The 20,072-nt window shown below is 42.2% G+C and overlaps 2 protein-coding genes across 2 annotated transcripts; both read right to left on the reverse strand.

Annotated features, from left to right (window-relative positions):
- Positions 1-1,067: 1,067 nt before the first annotated feature.
- Positions 1,068-5,579, reverse strand: hspa8 (heat shock protein 8). The gene is made up of 9 exons (XM_079283705.1): positions 5,453-5,579; positions 4,294-4,503; positions 3,651-3,856; positions 3,415-3,567; positions 2,702-3,257; positions 2,308-2,510; positions 1,912-2,110; positions 1,604-1,836; positions 1,068-1,506 (listed from the first exon to the last, which is right to left on the reverse strand). The coding sequence occupies exons 2-9, from the start codon at positions 4,496-4,498 to the stop codon at positions 1,318-1,320; spliced, it is 1,944 nt and encodes a 647-aa protein (XP_079139831.1). The 5' UTR covers positions 4,499-4,503; positions 5,453-5,579; the 3' UTR covers positions 1,068-1,317.
- Positions 5,580-6,444: 865 nt separating this feature from the next.
- On the reverse strand, positions 6,445-13,205 carry crtam (cytotoxic and regulatory T cell molecule; the record flags this gene model as incomplete). Its single annotated transcript, XM_079283926.1, has 11 exons — positions 6,445-6,620; positions 7,287-7,373; positions 7,492-7,641; positions 7,763-7,831; positions 8,011-8,088; positions 9,551-9,826; positions 10,260-10,424; positions 11,074-11,193; positions 11,355-11,507; positions 11,631-11,771; positions 13,160-13,205. The coding sequence occupies 11 exons, from the start codon at positions 13,203-13,205 to the stop codon at positions 6,445-6,447; spliced, it is 1,461 nt and encodes a 486-aa protein (XP_079140052.1).
- Positions 13,206-20,072: the final 6,867 nt, after the last annotated feature.

The raw sequence follows: 20,072 nt of genomic DNA on the forward strand, positions 1-20,072 counted from the left end.
AACCAGAGACAACGTCAGAAGCATCTTACCTGAGGAGAAAAAGGACTGGAGCTCAGTGGTCGAATGTCTTTTCAGATGAACGTAAATTTTGCATTTCATTTGGAAATCAAGGTCCCAGAGTCTGGAGGAAGAGTGGATAGGCACACAATCCAAGTTGCTTGAGGTCCAGTGTGAAGTTTCCACAGTCAGTGATTTGGGAGCCATGTCATCTGCTGGTGTTGGTCCACTGTTTTATTAAGTCCAAAGTCAGCGCAGCAGTCTACCAGGACATTTTAGAGCACTTCATGCTTCCCTCTGCTGACGAGCTTTATGGAGATGCTGATTTCCTTTTCCAGCAGGACTTGGCACCTGGCCACACTGTCAAAAGTGCCAATCACTATGCTTGATTGGCCAGCAAACTTGCCTGACCTAAACCAGACAATGGGGTATTGTCAAGAGGAAGATGAGACACCAGACCAAACAATGCAGACAAGCTGAAGGCCGCTATCAAAGCAAGCTGGGCTTCCATAACACCTCAGCAGGCTGATCACCTCCATGCCAAACTGCATTGATCCAGTAATTCATGCAAAAGCAGCCCCAACCAAGTATAGGCCAGCATTTCTGTATTAATTAGTCTTATATAATATTTTCTGATACTGAATTTTGGGTTATTAGTTGCAACTCCAATAAAATTTAAACGCTTGAAATATATCACTGTAGTCAATCTAATAAGAGTTTCACTTTTTGAATTACTGAAATGGTATTCTAAATTTATTGCGATGCACCTGTATACCCAAATATGAGTCGCACACCAGGGGTACTCTGTTTTGTGATTAAATTATTAATCCTTGAAAAAAATACTTTCATCTCAGCACAAATCACCTCAAAATATTCTAATGCTACCTGCATACAAGACAGATACAGGGCTTTTGGTCAAAACCTTAGTTACAATTTTACTAAGAGCCAGCAAGCACAATGCAGCAATTAAAGATACTTCAAATACACACATTATTCAATGAAACACTAAATTAGTCATGGTCTGATGAAAGTTGAAGGATTCTACAAAGTGTGAGGAAATTTGGTCAGCAGAGGGTTAAGATTTTTTATTGTCAAGGCAGTGATATCTCAGTATACAAAACAATTTAGCACACACACGTGAACAGACAGTTCAATTGTGCAAACAAGTTGTTCCCAGTTGTGTCGCAAACCATGCAATAAGTGATCCCTGAACCCAGTTTTTATTTATTTTGAATACACTCTTTAGCGCGCTGTAACTGTGCTAAAAGAGGGTTTCTTTCTTAGAAAACATCCAGGAGTAGCGGTTGAAGAGCTGAATGTTTAGTCAACCTCCTCGATGGTTGGTCCGGAGGATCCACCACCGCCAGGTGCAGCACCACCAGCTCCAGGAAACCCACCAGCCATGCCTTCTGGCATACCACCGGCACTCTGGTACAGCTTGGTGATGATGGGGTTGCACAACTTCTCCAGCTCCTTCTGTTGATGCTCATACTCATCCCTCTCAGCAGTCTGCAAAACAAAGACATGCAAGTGTTCTGGCTAATTTTTCACAGCCAAAAATAAATAAATAAATAAATAAATAGCCTACAAAAGATAGAAGATTTACCTGGTTCTTGTCCAGCCAGCTGATGACCTCTTTGCACTTGTCCAAAATCTTTGTTTTGTCGTCGTCACTGATCTTGCCCGCAAGCTTTTCATCCTCCACCGTGGACTTCATGTTAAAGGCATAGGACTCCAGGGCGTTCTTAGAAGACACCTTGTCACGTTGAACGTCGTCTTCAGCCTTGTACTTCTCAGCTTCCTGGACCATGCGTTCAATGTCCTCCTTGCTGAGGCGACCTAGGTGCAAATTGCAAATAGTTATTGTGTTACAGCACATTTTAGATTAGGTTTTGAGTCTAAAGAAAAACTCACCCTTGTCATTGGTGATTGTGATCTTGTTCTCCTTGCCGGTGCTCTTGTCTACAGCAGACACATTCATGATGCCATTGGCATCAATGTCAAATGTCACCTCAATCTGGGGAACACCACGGGGGGCAGGAGGGATGCCCGTCAGCTCAAACTTGCCCAGGAGATTGTTGTCCCTGGTCATGGCACGCTCACCCTCGTAGACCTGTTTGAAGTATGCAGGTTAAGCAGACAATTTTTGGAACAATGCGTCTACAGTTTTGACAACTGTATTTCGCTCAGACATCCAAGGAAGGTCAGGGCCATCTTTGGTCTTGCAACCTCTGGTGGAAACTACGAATGGCAGGAATAAACGTCATCACTGCGAAATTGAGAGACTGCTATAGTTCATGTTGTGCTTACCTGGATGAGCACACCAGGCTGGTTGTCAGAGTAGGTGGTGAAGGTTTGAGTCTGTTTTGTAGGAATGGTGGTGTTACGTTTGATCAGCACAGTCATGACACCTCCAGCAGTCTCAATACCTAGGGACAGAGGGGTGACGTCCAGAAGCAGCAGGTCCTGGACATTCTCAGACTTGTCACCAGACAGGATGGCAGCCTGGACAGCTGGAAAAACAAGCAGCGGTTAGACGAAGACAATTTTAAGTTCGAAACAAAAAAAAAAGAAGAATAGGTCACCAAGGCTCATGATCTCCAGCTGCTATTGTTGTGCAGTGCTCATAATGCAAGCAACTGAGAGAATGAAATATGAACTGAAGTATGAAGTAAAATATGAACATTTGGCTGAAGACTCTTACCAGCACCATAAGCCACAGCTTCATCTGGATTGATGCTCTTGTTGAGCTCCTTTCCATTGAAGAAATCCTGGAGCAGCTTCTGGATCTTGGGGATACGGGTTGAGCCACCGACCAACACAATGTCATGAATCTGCGCCTTATCCATCTTCGCGTCACGGAGTGACTTCTCCACGGGGTCCAAGGTGCCACGAAAGAGGTCAGCGTTGAGCTCTTCAAAACGAGCCCTGGTGATTGATGTGTAGAAATCAACTCCCTCATACAAAGAGTCAATTTCGATGCTGGCCTGGGTGCTGGAAGACAGGGTGCGCTTCGCCCTCTCGCAAGCGGTGCGCAGACGACGGACGGCTCGCTTGTTGTCGCTGATGTCCTTCTTGTGCTTGCGCTTGAACTCAGCGATAAAGTGGTTGACCATGCGGTTGTCAAAATCTTCCCCACCAAGGTGTGTATCTCCAGCAGTGGACTTTACCTCAAAGATGCCATCCTCAATGGTCAAGATGGACACATCAAAGGTGCCACCACCAAGATCGAAGATGAGGACGTTCCTTTCAGCGCCAACCTGAAATTAAAATATCGATAACATTCTCTAAAGCTACTCATTTATGATGAACTTCCTATATTTGGTCATATACATTGGACATTGCGTACATATACAATTTACATAAATTATAATATTGATCAGTCACGTATAATCAGAATTGTTCCAAGTTTTCTACCTTCTTGTCCAACCCATAGGCGATGGCAGCAGCAGTTGGTTCATTGATGATACGCAGGACATTGAGGCCAGAGATTGTCCCAGCATCCTTAGTGGCCTGGCGCTGGGAGTCGTTGAAGTAGGCAGGTACCGTAATTACAGCATTGTTGACCGTCTTAAACAAAAACAAGCCAGACATTAACATGATTTCCATCAAAGATTGTATTTTTTGGTCCTGGGTTATGCCAAATTACATACTTTTCCGAGGTAGGCTTCAGCAATCTCCTTCATCTTTGTCAGCACCATAGACGAGACCTCCTCTGGGTAGAAAGACTTTGACTCGCCCTTGTACTCTACTTGAACCTTGGGGCGAGTGTTGTCATTGATGACATTAAATGGCCAGTACTTCATATCAGACTGCACAACGGCGTCGTCAAACCTGCGACCAATCAGTCGTTTAGCATCTGTAAAAAAAATTAGTTTATTTTAAAAATCAAAAAACATCTACTTTAATGTCAGCTTCCATTAAGATCACTCAGACATCCAAGGAAGGATTTAAGCAATCTTTGGTCTTTCAACCTCTGGTGGAAACTACGAATGGCAGGAAAATCGTCATCACAGTGAGGAAGTGCTTTCGACGGGTCATCTACGACCATTTATATTTCAGTCTGTCATTCTGGTCACATGTTCATAGGAGTCAAAACTTCAACACCATGCATTGACAGGTGCCAGTCACTCGTGCAGTATTGGGCTGCACTTTGAGGTGCAAAAACCAGATTACTTTATTAGAATCAGGAGAAAAAAAGCTTAACATGTTGCCATTTTTCAGCAGACAAGCTTGACAAGAATGACATGACTACATTATTACTATTAAATACAAAAATAAAAATGTAATTCATACCAAAAACGGTGTTGGTGGGGTTCATGGCAACCTGATTCTTGGCTGCATCTCCGATCAGCCTCTCTGAATCTGTAAAGGCCACATAGCTGGGTGTGGTCCTGTTGCCCTGATCATTGGCGATAATTTCAACTTTGCCATGCTGGAACACACCAACACAGGAGTAGGTGGTTCCAAGATCGATACCAACTGCTGGTCCCTTCGACATGATTCCTACACAAATAAAAGGAAATGCTTTATTTGTAAATGTCATCGATTCAGTTAGACTTTTTCCAGTTTGTGTTGCCAGTAAAAAGTACACTGAAGTACAAATACTGTTAAAACAAATATGGAGGAGACAAGAATTGAGGAGCTGTATACAAGAAATTGGTGGACATATCTTGGCCCTTACATACATGTTAAAGAAACAAAGGTTAAATATCCTGTAAAAATGCAGCGGTACACGACCAAGTGCTACCATTTGGAGAGCCTACAGGCACCTTGCGCTGGCCTTGACTAAGTAATTGCCTGGCGCGCACCTCCGGCATCTTCACTAGGGAGAGTATAAACTCCGCATAACCTAGCTGCCACAGATCAGGCATCTTGAGAGCATCGCGCTAGACATGCCATGAGACATCAAATGTACCAGACAGCCAGCGTCAAGACCGGAAATTGGGAAAAAGCAACTTTCTAGTTGGTTTATTACTACATACGAGCAATAAACCATCTAACACATTACCAAACAGTTTGATCTTATTTGTTAAGATTGAACCATAAGAGCCTACAAATAATCTCAAGCAAATGGCGATAAAAAGACTTTTGTTCTGAAAAGTTAACCGGAAGTTTGTTCATACCGGCTAGCTTGACAGTTTGTTCGAGAACATTCTCGAACGTCTCAGGCTCCCTACCCCCACCGTTCCCATGCTGCTAAGTAGCTAATGCTCGTGAGTAACGTCCCTATCTTTACCAACATAAGAGTATCATTTTCTACATTGTCAATCATCTTTATCGTTAAATATCAGCAGAGTAATTAAAAAACAAAAGTACATTTCGAATGTCAGTAAATAACGGTACCGAAAGACAGTGAGTGAGCAAACCGCTAAGGCCAACGTCCCTACGAGGGGTGTGGGGAGTTTAACTCAAATATATACATAATCCTGTGACTATTTAAATAATAACTTACCGAATTGATGAACCGAATGTGATTTTAGGTGCTACGTTGGAATGGACAGCGGCGAGGCTTGCTTGTCCTGGCCGGTATGAGAAGGGAAAGGGTGGCTCAACCGTTATCGCAGCTTTATATATGACCGGCAAAGCAGCCAATGAAACGTCGAGTCTTTGAGTCTTTACCCAACGGTCCACCAATGACGCTTAGTATAGTTGATGACGTTGTTAACGATCCAGCATACTTCCTGTTTTATGATCTGTATTTCAGAATCAAAATGAAAGACCGCATGGCTCGACTATATCTGGTGATGGATGTAGTTAGGTAAACGATATCCGATATGTTCTATCCATATTAACTATTTATGTATAACGTTCGACAAAATAATGAGTTTATATTATTTTTCTATTGAGGAGTTATTGAGGAAATAAGAAAAGGCCAGCAGCGGTGATTTGTGCAGAGCAATGTACAAATGTATTGGGTGTAATACACAGAATAAACATAATGGGTAGTTACGAATATGTTTACATGGTATGAACAATATTCACTGTTCCAGAACACATTCACCAGACACCAAAACTTGGCACAATATCACTCCAGCCTTAAAAAAAACCTCTGTTGGTTCAACTGCCTGACTGATTGTAAAAGGTGGGTGAACAGCGGGTGCCCTGGTGTTTTATAGTCTGTGGACTACCTTTTGACTGGGGGGCTGGTCTTAGGGTGCCGATTGGAGCCATGATGGCGTTCGTCAAAGTTACATTCAGTTAACCCTTAAGAATCACTCATCCATGTTCAAACAAAGCATGCCAGTCTGTTCTAGCAAAACATAATTTATTGGTTCATGTCAAGAAAAAATGTATACAATATTTAAACGGTTATAAGCAAGTTACCACATTATTTTCTGTGTAAACATACGCTCTTTGTTCCAGTAAAAAGCTAATCAGTTTAATCTGTGAGCATTCTAATGGTGCTCATGATATTGCTGATATTGTACTGTATTTTACAGATTGTCATAGCTCTGTCTCCTTTATGTCACACTTGGCTAAAGTTTGTCCTGGTATTTGAGGTTGAGAAGGCTGCTCTTTATTTACACTCTCTGCTGCTGCCATCGCATTTGTGTTTATCACTGAGCTTATCACTGTTGGTTTCTCAACAACGTACTGTGTGAATGCCTTGTTGAAGAGCCCTGAGAGAGAGAGAGAGAGGGAGAGAGAGAGAGACTTTTACAATCAGTGATTCATTGCATAAGGATATTACTGCCCTTTTTCTGTGGAAAGACCAGTACTACAAGTTTAATGAATCACCTGAGACTGTGAAGAAAAATTGTTTTTTTTAAAGATTTCAGGAATTCAGGAGAAAAATGAGGTGGTAGTGTAATAAGACAACTAGAATATACTAATATATGTGCTAACATACAGATATACATGATGTACAGAAACAGCACGAAAAGAAGGGCTGACCAGTAGTTAATGTAAAGGGTTTAATACATTTTAATAAAATTAAATGTTTTGATGTTGTTGAATTGAACTCAGAATTTCTGGTTGGGTTCCTTGGTCAGCTCAAATGACCTTTATTCCCCAATTTTTCCAACCATCAGCAAACAGTCTCCACCTAACCATGTTTTACTGAGCTTCATTCATTTCTAAAAGCTAAAAGTTGTATTCAGTCCTATTCAATTTCAAACAATAGCACAACATTTCTGTAAATGATCCATGTCTTTACGAAGCATGTCATGGGGACAAGAGAAATTCAAATGTTTGCAGTTGTATTCCAGTCTCTGCTGGCATGAATGTTTCTCAGTACTTTTCCACATTTCCTCTGCTTTAAAAAGAGTGCTGAATCATCTGCTCACCTCTTCGCTTCTGTCCATGGGCATTCCTCTCTTCCTGGCTTGATTTTGATTTACTGCTCTCCTCTGATGGATCAGTGTCCTCATTCTCTGTAACAAAAAAAACTGTCATACTTTAAAAAATATATAATTTCAACAGGAAAGAACTTGTACCTTTGTGGTGTAATTACAAGATGCTGTGCAGAAAATGAGAATATGTTCTGCTTACCTCTTTTCCAGGCAATGTGCGCTCTCCTCAGCTTGATGGCAAAGAAAATGACGACCACCAGGAGACCGAAGATCAGGCATGTAACCAGGAAGACCAGTAATGATGGACTTCCTCCGGTTCTTGTCGGCATCTTTGGGTCATTAAAGCTCCCTGGAAATTGACACAATGCTAGTTAGTTCAGCTGAATCACTTTAAATACTGTTATCTCATTCTCATTTTCATAGCAGGCCAACTGAACTTCAGGCAACCCCTGTTCAAAATGTGAATGTACCTGTCCTGTTTCCACCCGTACTGTTATTGGATGTGATGTCCTCTGTTGTCTCAGCGACAGAAGTCCAGCCTATGAGGCATTATGGAGAAGAAAGGTACACTAAATAACACTTAAAAAAGCTCCTACAGTCAACCCTGTTTTCTAAGTGGAACAATGCAGCTGTGGTTGTTCAGACGTACCACTAGGTGGGATCAGACATCTGTCAAGAATAGTTTTGCACAGAATCTTACAATACACTCATATCATACCTGTTGTGTTTGTTGCATTACTGACGATGTCATTCCTCCTCCTGGTCAAGCCTGATACAATAGAGGTTGCTGAGTCATCTATAAGAAATAAAGACAATTTGATAAATAAGCCTCATGAGAAAATAGTTTTCATAAAAGCTACTTTTTCTTTTAAAGGTGCAACATGTAAGATGTGGCCAGAATCTGAGTTTAGGACATTAAACAAATTAACTAACATTGTCAACAGAATGTGAAGAGATGTCAATAACCTCAAGGTACTGTGTTGCAGAGATATCTATTGAAATGAGCATGCAGCTAACCCCGTCCTGTCTTGTAATACCACTTGAACCTCGAGAGTCATAGTGTCCAGTCTGCCCTCCAGAACATGAGAGAACAAAGAAGTAGATATAATACATTCATGGGCCGTGTATATTTTGATAGTTTTTTTATGGATTAAATCCAAATCGGATGAAACAGGAAAATGACGTCCTCCTCGCCACCAAGGAGGCTGCTTTGCAGAGAGGAAAGCAGATTGCAGTTAGCAGTCAGCCCAAATTCAGCCAGCGGTCCAGACCCCAGCTCTGGGAGTCTGATCCCAGGGAACTGCCCCAACTCCCCACCGGATCAGCAAGCTTTCTGTTGCTGCCGCAACAAAGGTTTGACTGGACCCTCCACCAGCCCGCTGTGACTCCTGTGACAGTGCTGGGTTTCTGCTGGCCAAATCCAAGCCACGGGTAACATACAAGATGGCAGTGTTCTTTTGATCGGCTTTCAGAGTTTCAGCAGTTTGGTTGAATTTGACGTATTCTTGCCCTGCTGGTAGTAAATGCTTTTTTCAAATCTCATGACTGAAATGCTGCCCCCTATTTGTTTGGAGCAGGTGGCCAGATCTTACACATTGCACCTTTAAATGATTTCCGTAATGCATCAAGACTGGGAGATGAACTGAATGTTATTTAAGAAGCTGGAAACTGTAAGCTGTTTTAATGTAAAAAAGGATTTGAATTTAAATATTTAAGAAAATGTAAACCAGTTTTTTGAGCTGGGATCTCTCTATACTCAGTGTATCTTGATGCAAAACTCTGTGTATCACTTAACAGAGTTTCACACTGTATTTGGAGACTTCCGTCACAGGAAACAGATTTAGTATCACAACTAGTGGTGGTTATGCGCCTGATCTAAATGCATTGTGAAGCTATCTGTATCTGTAGTTTCCATCCCATGAGCTCAGATTCAGGTATTTCAATGATAAGAAAAATAAGTGAAAGAGAAAAAATATTTGTATGAATAAAAAATGATTTAAAGAAATGTCATGTAGACATTAATATTATGTTTTATGAATTTTGAGTCTTTCAGGCATGCCATAATTTACTATTTGAAACATTTATTCTGCCATGTTCCATTAAAATAACCTTTTTGTTGTTGTTGTTTAAAGATTCTTTAGGACTGTTCCTTTTGTGTTCCTCATCTCATGTCTGCATATCATCCGATGTGGAATATCTTGTCACTTAAAGTCCATGTAACGTAAAAATGATACATCAATGAAAACTGACCCACTCACCACTAGTGCTGAGATGTGAGCCTGTGGATGTAACATGGACCAGAGGATGTCCACTGGGTGCTGTGACTGTCTTTGGCTCATAGGAGGAAAACAGCTGATTGGAGGGAGCAGTTGATAACGTTATAGAGCTCTCTGATGACGGCCCCTTCACGTCTCTGGTTGCAAGGTACACTGTTGTTCTCCCGTGTCTGAACCATTCGCTTGTTGTTCCTGGCACCTTTGTTGACCCCCGAGGCTGGGTTGTAGGGGAAGTGGTTGTGCGCCGACTCTTTGTTGCTGTGACATCAAGGGGATTTCAATTATTACTAAGCAGAAGTAGCATTAAATACATGGACAGTCGAAGTGAAAACTCTTGCTGACTGATTTTAACAATCTGCAGATAACACAAATATATTTTATACATTTTTTTAGAATACAGGAAACCCGACCATTTGCAGCACATAGAAAGAGGAAATCACATGGGGCAGTTTTTTTTTTTGGTCAGTTTCACAGCCTGGTGCTGTGGACAGTGTCATGGAGAAACTTGTGAGAAAATAACCCTCTCCAGTGCTTTCCCTGCTTTGTGACGACACAACTACATTGTCAATGTTCCTCAAATATCAGCCATTAAGCAGAAGTACTTCAAGTAAACAAGTTTTGGTCAATGCAAGCGCCATTTCTACTCCATTTCTCTGGCGGTGAAAGTTGGAAGTGAATAAATTGTACTCACGTTCTGGTCTAATTTTGACAAAGTTCATCAGAGGTTGTGAGTGCAGAGCTGGATGGCGAACAAGGCATTTGACTGTGATCCTGTTGTCAACTGAGTGAATTTGTAGCATATCCATTGTGACATATTTGTTGTCTTCATATTTTCTAACTTCTTCTTGGCCATGAGCTGTGGAATAGGACAGATGTCATTATTTTTATGCAGGTGTATGAGGTTACAAATAGCAATCAAAATATGACATTGTTGAGAACCGTCGAAAGAGAGTTTCAACTGTTAATCTTCTCTATAATCTTCTATATAATCTAGTTCGGTCATTAAAGGACAATGTTGAAGGTTATGGCCGTCACCAGGGCTTAACATCCGCCAACCCACTAACCCACCATAAGGTGATAAAGATTATGTCATGGAGAGATGAGCCCACTCTGTGGTTGCTGAGTCTGATTTCAAAACACCTACAAAAGAGCATTTGCAAAGGGCTGGCTGTTCAAAAACAATGACAATGTCCAAGTATACTGTTATTTTGTTCATATATAGTCACTGCACTGGGCACAAAAAGATTGAATGACACCAAAATCAGAAGGTGAAATTTCATCTCTCCAGTGTAAAACATTTTCTTTCAGTAGAGTAGAGATTCAGAATAGCAGAGAGCAAAGAACACCACCAGCATGCAGCTAACGGTGGTAAGTTATGAGCCTTTATAAGTCAGATTCATTTTCATTTTTAGGTATTTTACTTTATATGCCTCACTTTGGTTCACTTCTTCATTACAGCGTAGCTTTTGCAATTTCTTCCACATCTTCTGTTATTACAAACTTACCAATAATTTCAGGTCCATTGTCCAATTTCCAGGAGATTTGGGGAGGATAGTGGTTCCCCTCAGCTGTGCATTTTATGACATACTTTCCTTCATGCTTAGCTACTTCCATTTTGGGACGGCCTTTAAAACAATCAACACCAGAGCAGATGTTATGACATCATTATGAATCAAATCATCAATGGTCGGGATGAGTCGAAGTGAAGGTTCGTAAAAATCATTGTCAATGTCACATAGTTGGCTTGAACAATAATGCAATCTGCGACAAAATCCATTATTCTCACCTAACACTGTCACCTCCACTTTCTTCTCTGTTGTGTGAGCGTCATACTGAGAGCACGTGTAGTTGCCTCCATCTTTGAAGTTGATGTTGGAAATTCTGATGGTGAATTCTGATTGAGACAGTTTGATGATGCTGTAGCGCTTGTCCTTTAAAGCTGGGAACGAGTGAGGGAAAATAAAAAGATGTTTAATATCCGTAACTAAAAAGTCAGAGACAATTTGGGTTGCTGATTAGTTGAGTGATTGAGTGATTGAAGCAAGAGATATGTCATATTCACCTTGATTATGATCGAAGAACATAATATATCCTTGAGGGTTCTTCCAGTCAACATTGGTCATGTGAGCGTTAGTAACTGGGCAGCTTAAACTGAGTGTCTGACCTTCTTTTACAGTCACACGCAGCCACACCGCAAGTGAAACTGCAATCAAACAAATAGAAACATCAATTTCATTGTAAATTCCCACTGAGAGCACAATGTCATTTTCACGCCACTGCAGTTTAATGATACACATAACATTTACTAAAATTACACCAATTCTAGGCAACGACTACTTTAGTCAAGCAACCTACTAGTGGAATTAAAGTCCAGAGTAGATGAAGCATGTTTCCCTCCCGCAGAGGTGTCCGAACCCTGTTTCTCACAATTTGACTCATCTGTGCCTGGGACTGTGAGTGTGTGTGTGTGTGTGCGCGCGTGCGCGCGCGTGCGTGTGTGTGCGTGTGTGTGTGTGTGTGTGTGTGTGTGTGTGTGGAGGTGGTGTGACAGGAAAGAAAAATTGCTGTTCTTCACTGTACTGCAATTACAAAAGAAGCAACCCCCCTGTCACACACATAACGCATATTTTCATGTGACAGGAAGTAATGTGGTGAGTTCTTTCATGGTGAAAGAGAAAGTAAAGGTGGGTGTCGGAGAAATACTGCGGGTTGTTCTCAGGGGCTTTGGGTGCTTTTTCTTTCCTATGGGGTGAGAATGACGAGCTATTTGGAAAAAACACTTGTGGGGGCATACTGACACCCGCAGTGAGGACAGGGGGCTTCAAGGGTCAGAGGTTATGAAGACTTGTTCACACTCGTGGGTTGTGTTATAGATATAACATTATATTAACTGAACATTGGAACATGTGAAAATGATACGAGTTATACCTTTTTTACCGTACTGTATGGCAACATGTTTTTGAGAGTTTTCTCTAGACTTTAGTTATTGGTCTTCAGAATTTTTTTCAAGTTCTTAAAACCTGATTCATAAAGAACATTTTATTTCAAAGGAAATACTATATGCAATGTAAATCAAATGCATCACATAAGAGCAAATAAGCTGTTATTTGCAGAATACATACATAAAGAACATGTTAGAATGTGGGTGAATGAAATGTCTAAAATCATTAAATAAAATGTAAAATCGTGGGGAAGTTGGATGGAAATCCAAATGGGGATGCAATTCATCAAAGGCGCTGTTGACTCATTCAAAAAACTTTCATGTAAAACATACAAATTGAATGCCTTAAAAAGCACGAGCTCAGGCAACATTGCTTTTTTGATGACGACAAGTGCAACCATTTGATTTGTCAGAAGCATCAGAGTTTATAACTTGGCCCAAATATTCCCCGATAAACATTCACATTTTGAAACATCACACATTGCCATAGAAAGACAACTACTGTCACTGTCATATGTTAGGAAGCCATGAGCAAAACCATAACCATAACATAAAAGAACGTAATTATCAGGTTCATGTCTCATTTCAGCATCAACTACTTTTCATAACAAAGCGTACCTGTCAACAAGTATTGAAAGTGAAGGACTCACCCTGTATGAGTAACACGAAGACGCTGAGCTGTAGCTTCAGTTCCATCTCACTAACAATCACACTTCGACTCTGCCGCGTTTCCTCATCTCTCAATCTATTTGTACTCTACTGAGGGACCTTCCATGACATCACAGCCCTGTGGTTTCCATAGACTTTTTGGTTTAAGGGACTATCATGCGATACCTAGTAAAAGTACAACGTTAAAAGTTCAGGATTCATACATATTATTTATTTATTCATTTTCAAATTAGCAGGGACACTATACTATACATATATCCGACCAAATATTGCTAAATGCTCATTTTCATCTGTAGTCCATGAGCAGAGGTGACAAGTGCTGTTTAGGTTGCAGCGATAAAGATCAGATGTATCAAAAACCTTATGATTTAAACACCAATCAAAAAATGAACAACCACCAGGGAGCATACTATCAGCAATCCCAATACCATTAGCTCATGTCTGAAAATGTTTGTTGTAGTTATGCTATCCAACAATCGTAGTCACTGAATAAAAAAGATAATAATCTTGCTGTTCCAGCATGGCAAAGTTGAAATCATCGCCAATGATCAGGGCAACAGGACCACACCCAGCTATGTGGCCTTCACAGAGAGGCTGATCGGAGATGCAGCCAAGAATCAGGTTGCCATTCACCCCACCAACACAGTTTTTGATAAGGTTGCAGCAGGGTGAAGTGATATACAGTATGTCAGGAAATATTTACTTCTCCCAATGAAGATTTTGATTACTTATGAGGGTGCAAAAAAGGAGAAATGCTGCTAAACTGCTGCAGTGTTATCCCAACAGCAGATGGTTAAATGCTCATATTGCCTATTTCAATGCAGGAAGCTGAGAAGTACCTGAGGATAAGGTATCTGCTAAGAATGCCCTGGAGTCCTATGCCTTTAACATGAAGTCCACGGTGGAGGATGAAAAGCTTGCTGGCAAGATCAGTGATGATGACAAACAGAAGAATGATTTACTCACGCTTTACTTTTGAAGTAAGCAGTGCAGTTTTCATTGCAATTCAAAATTTCAATGGGTCTCGAATTTTGTAGGTTTACATAACCGCTAAGCTCGACAGATATGTCATTGATGTCATCAGAGACTGATGAGAATATGTGGTTACGGTAGATACCTGCTGGAATGCCAGGGAGCTGGTGGAGGATCCTTTGGACCAACCAGAGGATTAATCAGGAAGCTGATTAATCACATTCATATACCTGAATATGGATATGAATGGACATTCCCAGAGACCTAATACGTCACACTCGATGACAAGTGATATTTGCTGTGTGAACATCTGAAGATGTGAGAGCAAACACCGTCTGTGCATTAAGTCATATTTTCAGCCCAGAATAGTACATTTGGACTGAATCACGTGTCTTGTCAGGTGTTGTTTTTGACGTTTCATGCTGCTTTGTGCTTATACAATTCATACAACTACAACATAGACATTAAAGTAACTTATTATGTTAGACATTTTAAGCAAATGTAGCAATACAAACAAATACTTGAGTAAACAGCATTTAGCTCCACCAAAAAATAGCAGATATTGTGTCTTGTCGGGACAGAATAGCAGCTCCAGCTCCTGCTCTACTTTTCTGACTGCATGTTGCAGGTTCCTTCCTTCCCCCCCCGCCCCTCGTCCACAAGGCCCCATCATCAGCAAACAGAGAACTACCTATATATACTGGTACCTTTGTGAATATGTCATTAATCATAACTAGAAAATGCATTTCCTGCTGAAAATGCGTTGGAATGCTGAAAGCTGGAATGCATCTCAAAAACATTGCTGAAAATAGATATCCAATTTTTTTAAAAATTGCAAAAAGCTTAATAATTCAAAAAGTTGAAAGATTACAAATATGAAGTTATATCACCCCTCTCCTGAAAGAGCTGAACATTTTGATAATTGAACGGTTTCTGTAGCTTAAAATAATTCCAGCGGTAGTGATATTTGTTGTAGTAGTAGTAGAAGTTGTAGTTGGAGTAGAAGTATTATTAGCAGTATAAGTATTAGCAGCATTTGAATAAGTACTAGTTGTAGCAGTAGTGATATTTGTAGTAGCAGTAGTAGTAGAAGTTGTAGTCGAAGTATTAGTAATTAGAAGAAGTAGTAGAAGTAGTAGTATCAGTAGTCGTAGTAATAGCTGTAGTAGTGGTCGTAGTATTTAATATAACAGTGTTGGGAACGTAAAGGAGCGTGTTTGGGTTATCAGCATTTAAGAAACTGAATTCTTGACATCAACAGAATTATTAATGTATGTAACAATTATTAATGATTATTAATAACAACGGGGCACCACCCTGCGAACAGGGACCAATAACCAAACGATAAAACTAAGTCTCATAATTGGTGGCCACTCGTAATGTCAATAGTCGGGTGCGACTACACATTCGAAGTGACAGTGAAGGTTTAAGTTCGTACACAAGGCTACTACATACAGTTTCATTACGCACATATGCACAAGTAATCACAGACGACTGCTCCTTAAAGTACAACAGAGTTTATTAAATCAAAATAGTAAATGATCAAATCAATTAATATTGCAACCAACAACGCTATCATACAATTTATATGCCTAATATCTAAAATAAAATGAAATGAAATGGGTGAGGGTGTATGTATGTAAGTATGTGTGTGTGTGTGTGTGTGTGTGTGTGTGTGGGTCTATGTGTGTGACAAGACAGGGGGGTCTTGAAACTACAGTCGAAAACTACAAAGATGGCGGAGGGGAGTCTCTATGTAGTCATGTGTGTAAAAGAGGAGGGGCCTTAAAGAACTACAGCTAAACCACCACCAGATGGCGTAGTCGAGTGACTTAGACAAAATGGCGGAGGGGGGGGGGGGGTCAGCTGTGTGTAATCATATGTGCCGATGCATCGCGTGAGTTGGGACAATAGGCAACGGGGTTACCCAGGGGCAGACTATGTGTATGCAAGTTACGGAAAACCAAGAGAAATAAAAGGGCAGAGAGAGGAATCTGAGTTTCTGTGTGCGGCGTCGCGGCGTAGTGAGTGTGAGGGTCGCAGATCGTATCTTGCACCAGCTGCCGTTGTCGCTTCTCGAACTGACGACACTTGTGCACGATAGTCGCGTTTCCACACTTCACTCACAGAATCGATTCAAGGAAATAGAGCAAGAAAACAAAATGAAATCAAATAATCCCCAGATAAAACAGATCTCTATCACTGCGGTGAGATGAGCGTTTATGTTTCTTATCACATCTCTCAAGTAATAATACACAAACTCTGAATCTACCAGTAGCGACGGATCTCGTAATTTTTCTACGACAAGGACAATATTAGCTACTTTTACATCCAGAAATTATGCATGAAGAGTGAAGATTGTGGACACAGTGGCAAAATACAAATATTTTTTTCACAAGAATCTCAAGCTGCTCTTCACTCTAGCGGTGACATCACGCACTCTAAGCTGTGCAATACACAACCATTATAAAGTCAGAAAAGGGCTGAAAAATCATAAAAGTTCAATTGCTGCAGTTCAAAAAGTTTAAAAGATATCGTAAAGCTGAATTACGCGGCAACATTTTAAAGTTGAAATGGTGTCTGTAGCTGAAAGTATGAGTAAGTTGAAGGATTTGAAAGTTGAAGAAGTTTAAGAGGATTTGAAAATCTTCCCCATAGAAACCCATTCAAAAAAAAGTTGCTAAAAGCTTAATAATTCAAAAAGTTTAAAGGTTAGAAATAGAAAGTCATAGCAGAGATGAGCTGAAGGAGCTGAACATTTTGATAGTTGAACGGTTTCTGTAACTTAAAAAATGAAGAAGAAGCGTTGCGACGAAACGGGCGACGGAAGAAATAGTGGAACTAGAAAAAGCATTTCCTGCTGAAAATGCGTTGGAATGCTGAAAACTGAAATTAATGTCAAAAATTAGAGAGAGAGAGAGAGAGAGAGAGAGAGAGAGAGAGAGAGAGAGAGAGAGAGAGAGAGAGAGAGGGGAAAGAATTAGTGAGAGAGAGAGAAAGAATTAGTGAGTGAGAGAGAGAGAGAGAGAGAGAGAGAGAGAGAGAGAGAGAGAGAGAGAGAGAGAGAGAGAGAGAGAGAGAGAGAGAGAGAGAGAGAGAGAGAGAGAGAGAGAAGAAAGAATTTGTGAAAGAGAGAGAGAGAGAGAATTTGTGAAAGAGAGAAGAAAGAATTTGTGAGAGAGAGAGAGAGAGAGAGAGAGAGAGAGAGAGAGAGAGAGAGAGAGAGAGAGAGAGAGAGAGAGAAGAAAGAATGTGTGAGAGAGAGAGAAGAAAGAATGAGTGAGAGAGAGAGAAGAAAGAATGAGTGAGTGAGAGAGAGAGGAAATAATTAGTGAGAGAGAGGAAAGAATTAGTGAGAGAGCGAGAGAGAGAGAAGAAAGAATTCGTGAGAGAGCGAGAAAGAGAAGAAAGAATTAGTGAGAGAGAGATTGATTTTTTAACAAACCTTTATTTTACGTTTTTTTGTTGTTTTTTTTCCTTCCTCAAGTCATATGAGCAAACAAAACATTGCTAAACTGCTACAATCAGTTCAACCTTTTCCTGAACACGATACATTATCATTCAAAACTGTTCAACAAATACGGTCCATCAAACATGAACGTGTCTGTAATTGTCTGTAGGCTGAGATCTGACTCTCACTCAGCGCCCACTTTTGTCCAGTTCTCTGTTCACTTTGTGAACTATCTTCTTGAGTCTGTATCCTTCCTGCTTCGTGAGCCCTCCTCTGTCCTTGCACCTCATGTGAGACCTGGCAGAGCTGGAGAGCTGCTCCTTGTCAGAGAGGTAGTCCTCCACTCTGACTTTTCTCACGTTCTTACTCCGCCTCAGAAACTCCTTGATCTCCTCCACGCTGTAGCCTCCAGAGCCCCGAGAGCTGCCAGCACCGTGTGTAGAGGGCTCACTGTTTACAGCAGAGTTCTCCTCCTGACTGGACTCAGAGTCCTCCCAACCGGACTCAGGGTCTTCTTCCGGCCTGGACTCGCACTCGGCTGCTCCTCCACTCTCTGTAGGTGCCACTTTCTTGGCCTGTGAGCTTCCTCTGCCTCCTCGCTGTTTCCTCTTCAGCTGAGGGGCCTTGAGCTGCTCCTCGTCTGCTTCCATGGCCACCTCCCCACCTGCCTCCACCTGTCCTCCAGCACTCTCCCTCACCTGCTGTACCCCACCCGTCACCTCCACTCTCACCTCCTGTACCCCACCCGTCACCTCCGCTCTCACCTCCTGTACCCCACCCGCCTCCTGCACCCTCACCTCTTGCACCCCACCTGTCACCTCCGCTCTCACCTCCTGTACCCCACCCGTCACCTCCGCTCTCACCTCCTGTACCCCACCCGCCTCCTGCACCCTCACCTCTTGCACCCCACCTGTCACCTCCGCTCTCACCTCCTGTACCCCACCCGCCTCCTCCACTCTCGCCTCCTGGGTCCCACCTGTCACCTCCACTTCCCCCTCCTGAGCCCCACCCGTCACCTCCACCCTCGCCTCCTGTGCTCCACTTGCTCCCTCTTGTCCGTCCTGCTTGTCCCCTCTGGCCTCAGTACCTCCCTGGTTCTGGTCCTTGTTTGAGCCGTGTTCCCCAGGACAAGCTCTGCTCAGATGTCCTTCTCTCCCACAGCTGTAACATTTAAAATCGTTTGTCTTTGCAAAGATGACGTAGTCAAAATCGCCCACAGTGATCTTGAAGCTGAGGTTGACCGCTCTGCTCCTGTCGCTGGGGATCATGAAAGCATGCCTCCTGTGAGACGACACGTGTCGCAACAGCGGAGACTGAAATCCACAGGGCATCCTTATCACCGGAGACACCACCTTCCCATGCTTGGACAGCTCTTTGGCGATGGCAGCGCCCGTTATGAATGGTGGCACGTTGGACACAGTGACTTTCACCTCGGGTGTGGCGAGAGCATACGTGGGCAGGAAGTGCTCACCCACGGAGATCCCGCGCGTCAACACCACATCCGCAAGTTCAATACTGTCCAAAAAGATGACCACCGCGCTGTTCATCCGTGCTGCGGACTTCACGTGGCTGTGGCCGACAAGTTCACCCACTGCCAAACTGATCTCCTCCAACGAACACCCGAACAGCGGCGGTATCTTCACGCCGTGTTCCCTGGTTAGCTCCGTCAGGCGCATGCTAGCGGTTAGCACGCCGACAGCACCTGCTGCCCGGCTGCACTCCGCTCAAAAAAAAAGACCCAACAACCCGATAAAAGTACGCAAAAAAAAACCGTGAACCCTGCACACCCCACTACACCATCATACCCAACATTACCCAACGAAGAGAAATGTCGAAAAACACGTTAACTATCGCTCTCAAAAAACTCCGCTCCTGCAGCTCCGCACACCTGCTTCCGCTCAGAGAGAGAGAGAGAGAGCGAGAGAGAGAAGAAAGAATGAGAGAGAGAGAGAGAAGAAAGAATGAGTGAGAGAGAGAGAGAGAGAAGAAAGAATGAGTGAGAGAGAGAGAGAAGAAAGAATGAGTGAGAGAGAGAGAGAGAGAGAGAGAGAGAGAGAGAGAGAGAGAGAGAGAATGAGTGAGTGAGTGAGTGAGTGAGAGAAGAAAGAATGAGTGAGAAGAAAGAAAGAATGAGTGAGAGAGAGAGCGAGAAGAAAGAAAGAATGAGTGAGAGAGAGAGAGAGAGAAGAAAGAATGAGTGAGAGAGTGAGTGAGTGAGAGAGCGAGGGAGGAAAGAATGAGTGAGTGAGTGAGTGAGAGAGAGAGAGGGAGGAAAGAATGAGTGAGTGAGTGAGAGAGAGAGAAGAAAGAATGAGTGAGTGAGAGAGACCTCTAAAGATCCCTAAGACCTGAATGACTGTATGAGAGAGACACTGAGAGAGAGAGGGAGAGGAGTGTATGTGCGCGTGTGTCTGTGAGTCTGTGTGTTTATCAACATCACTAATTGGCTCAATCGTGAACACCTGTGTGCC

Source organism: Melanostigma gelatinosum (genome assembly GCF_949748355.1).
Source record: "Melanostigma gelatinosum genome assembly, chromosome: 14".
Lineage (NCBI taxonomy): Eukaryota > Metazoa > Chordata > Actinopteri > Perciformes > Zoarcidae > Melanostigma > Melanostigma gelatinosum.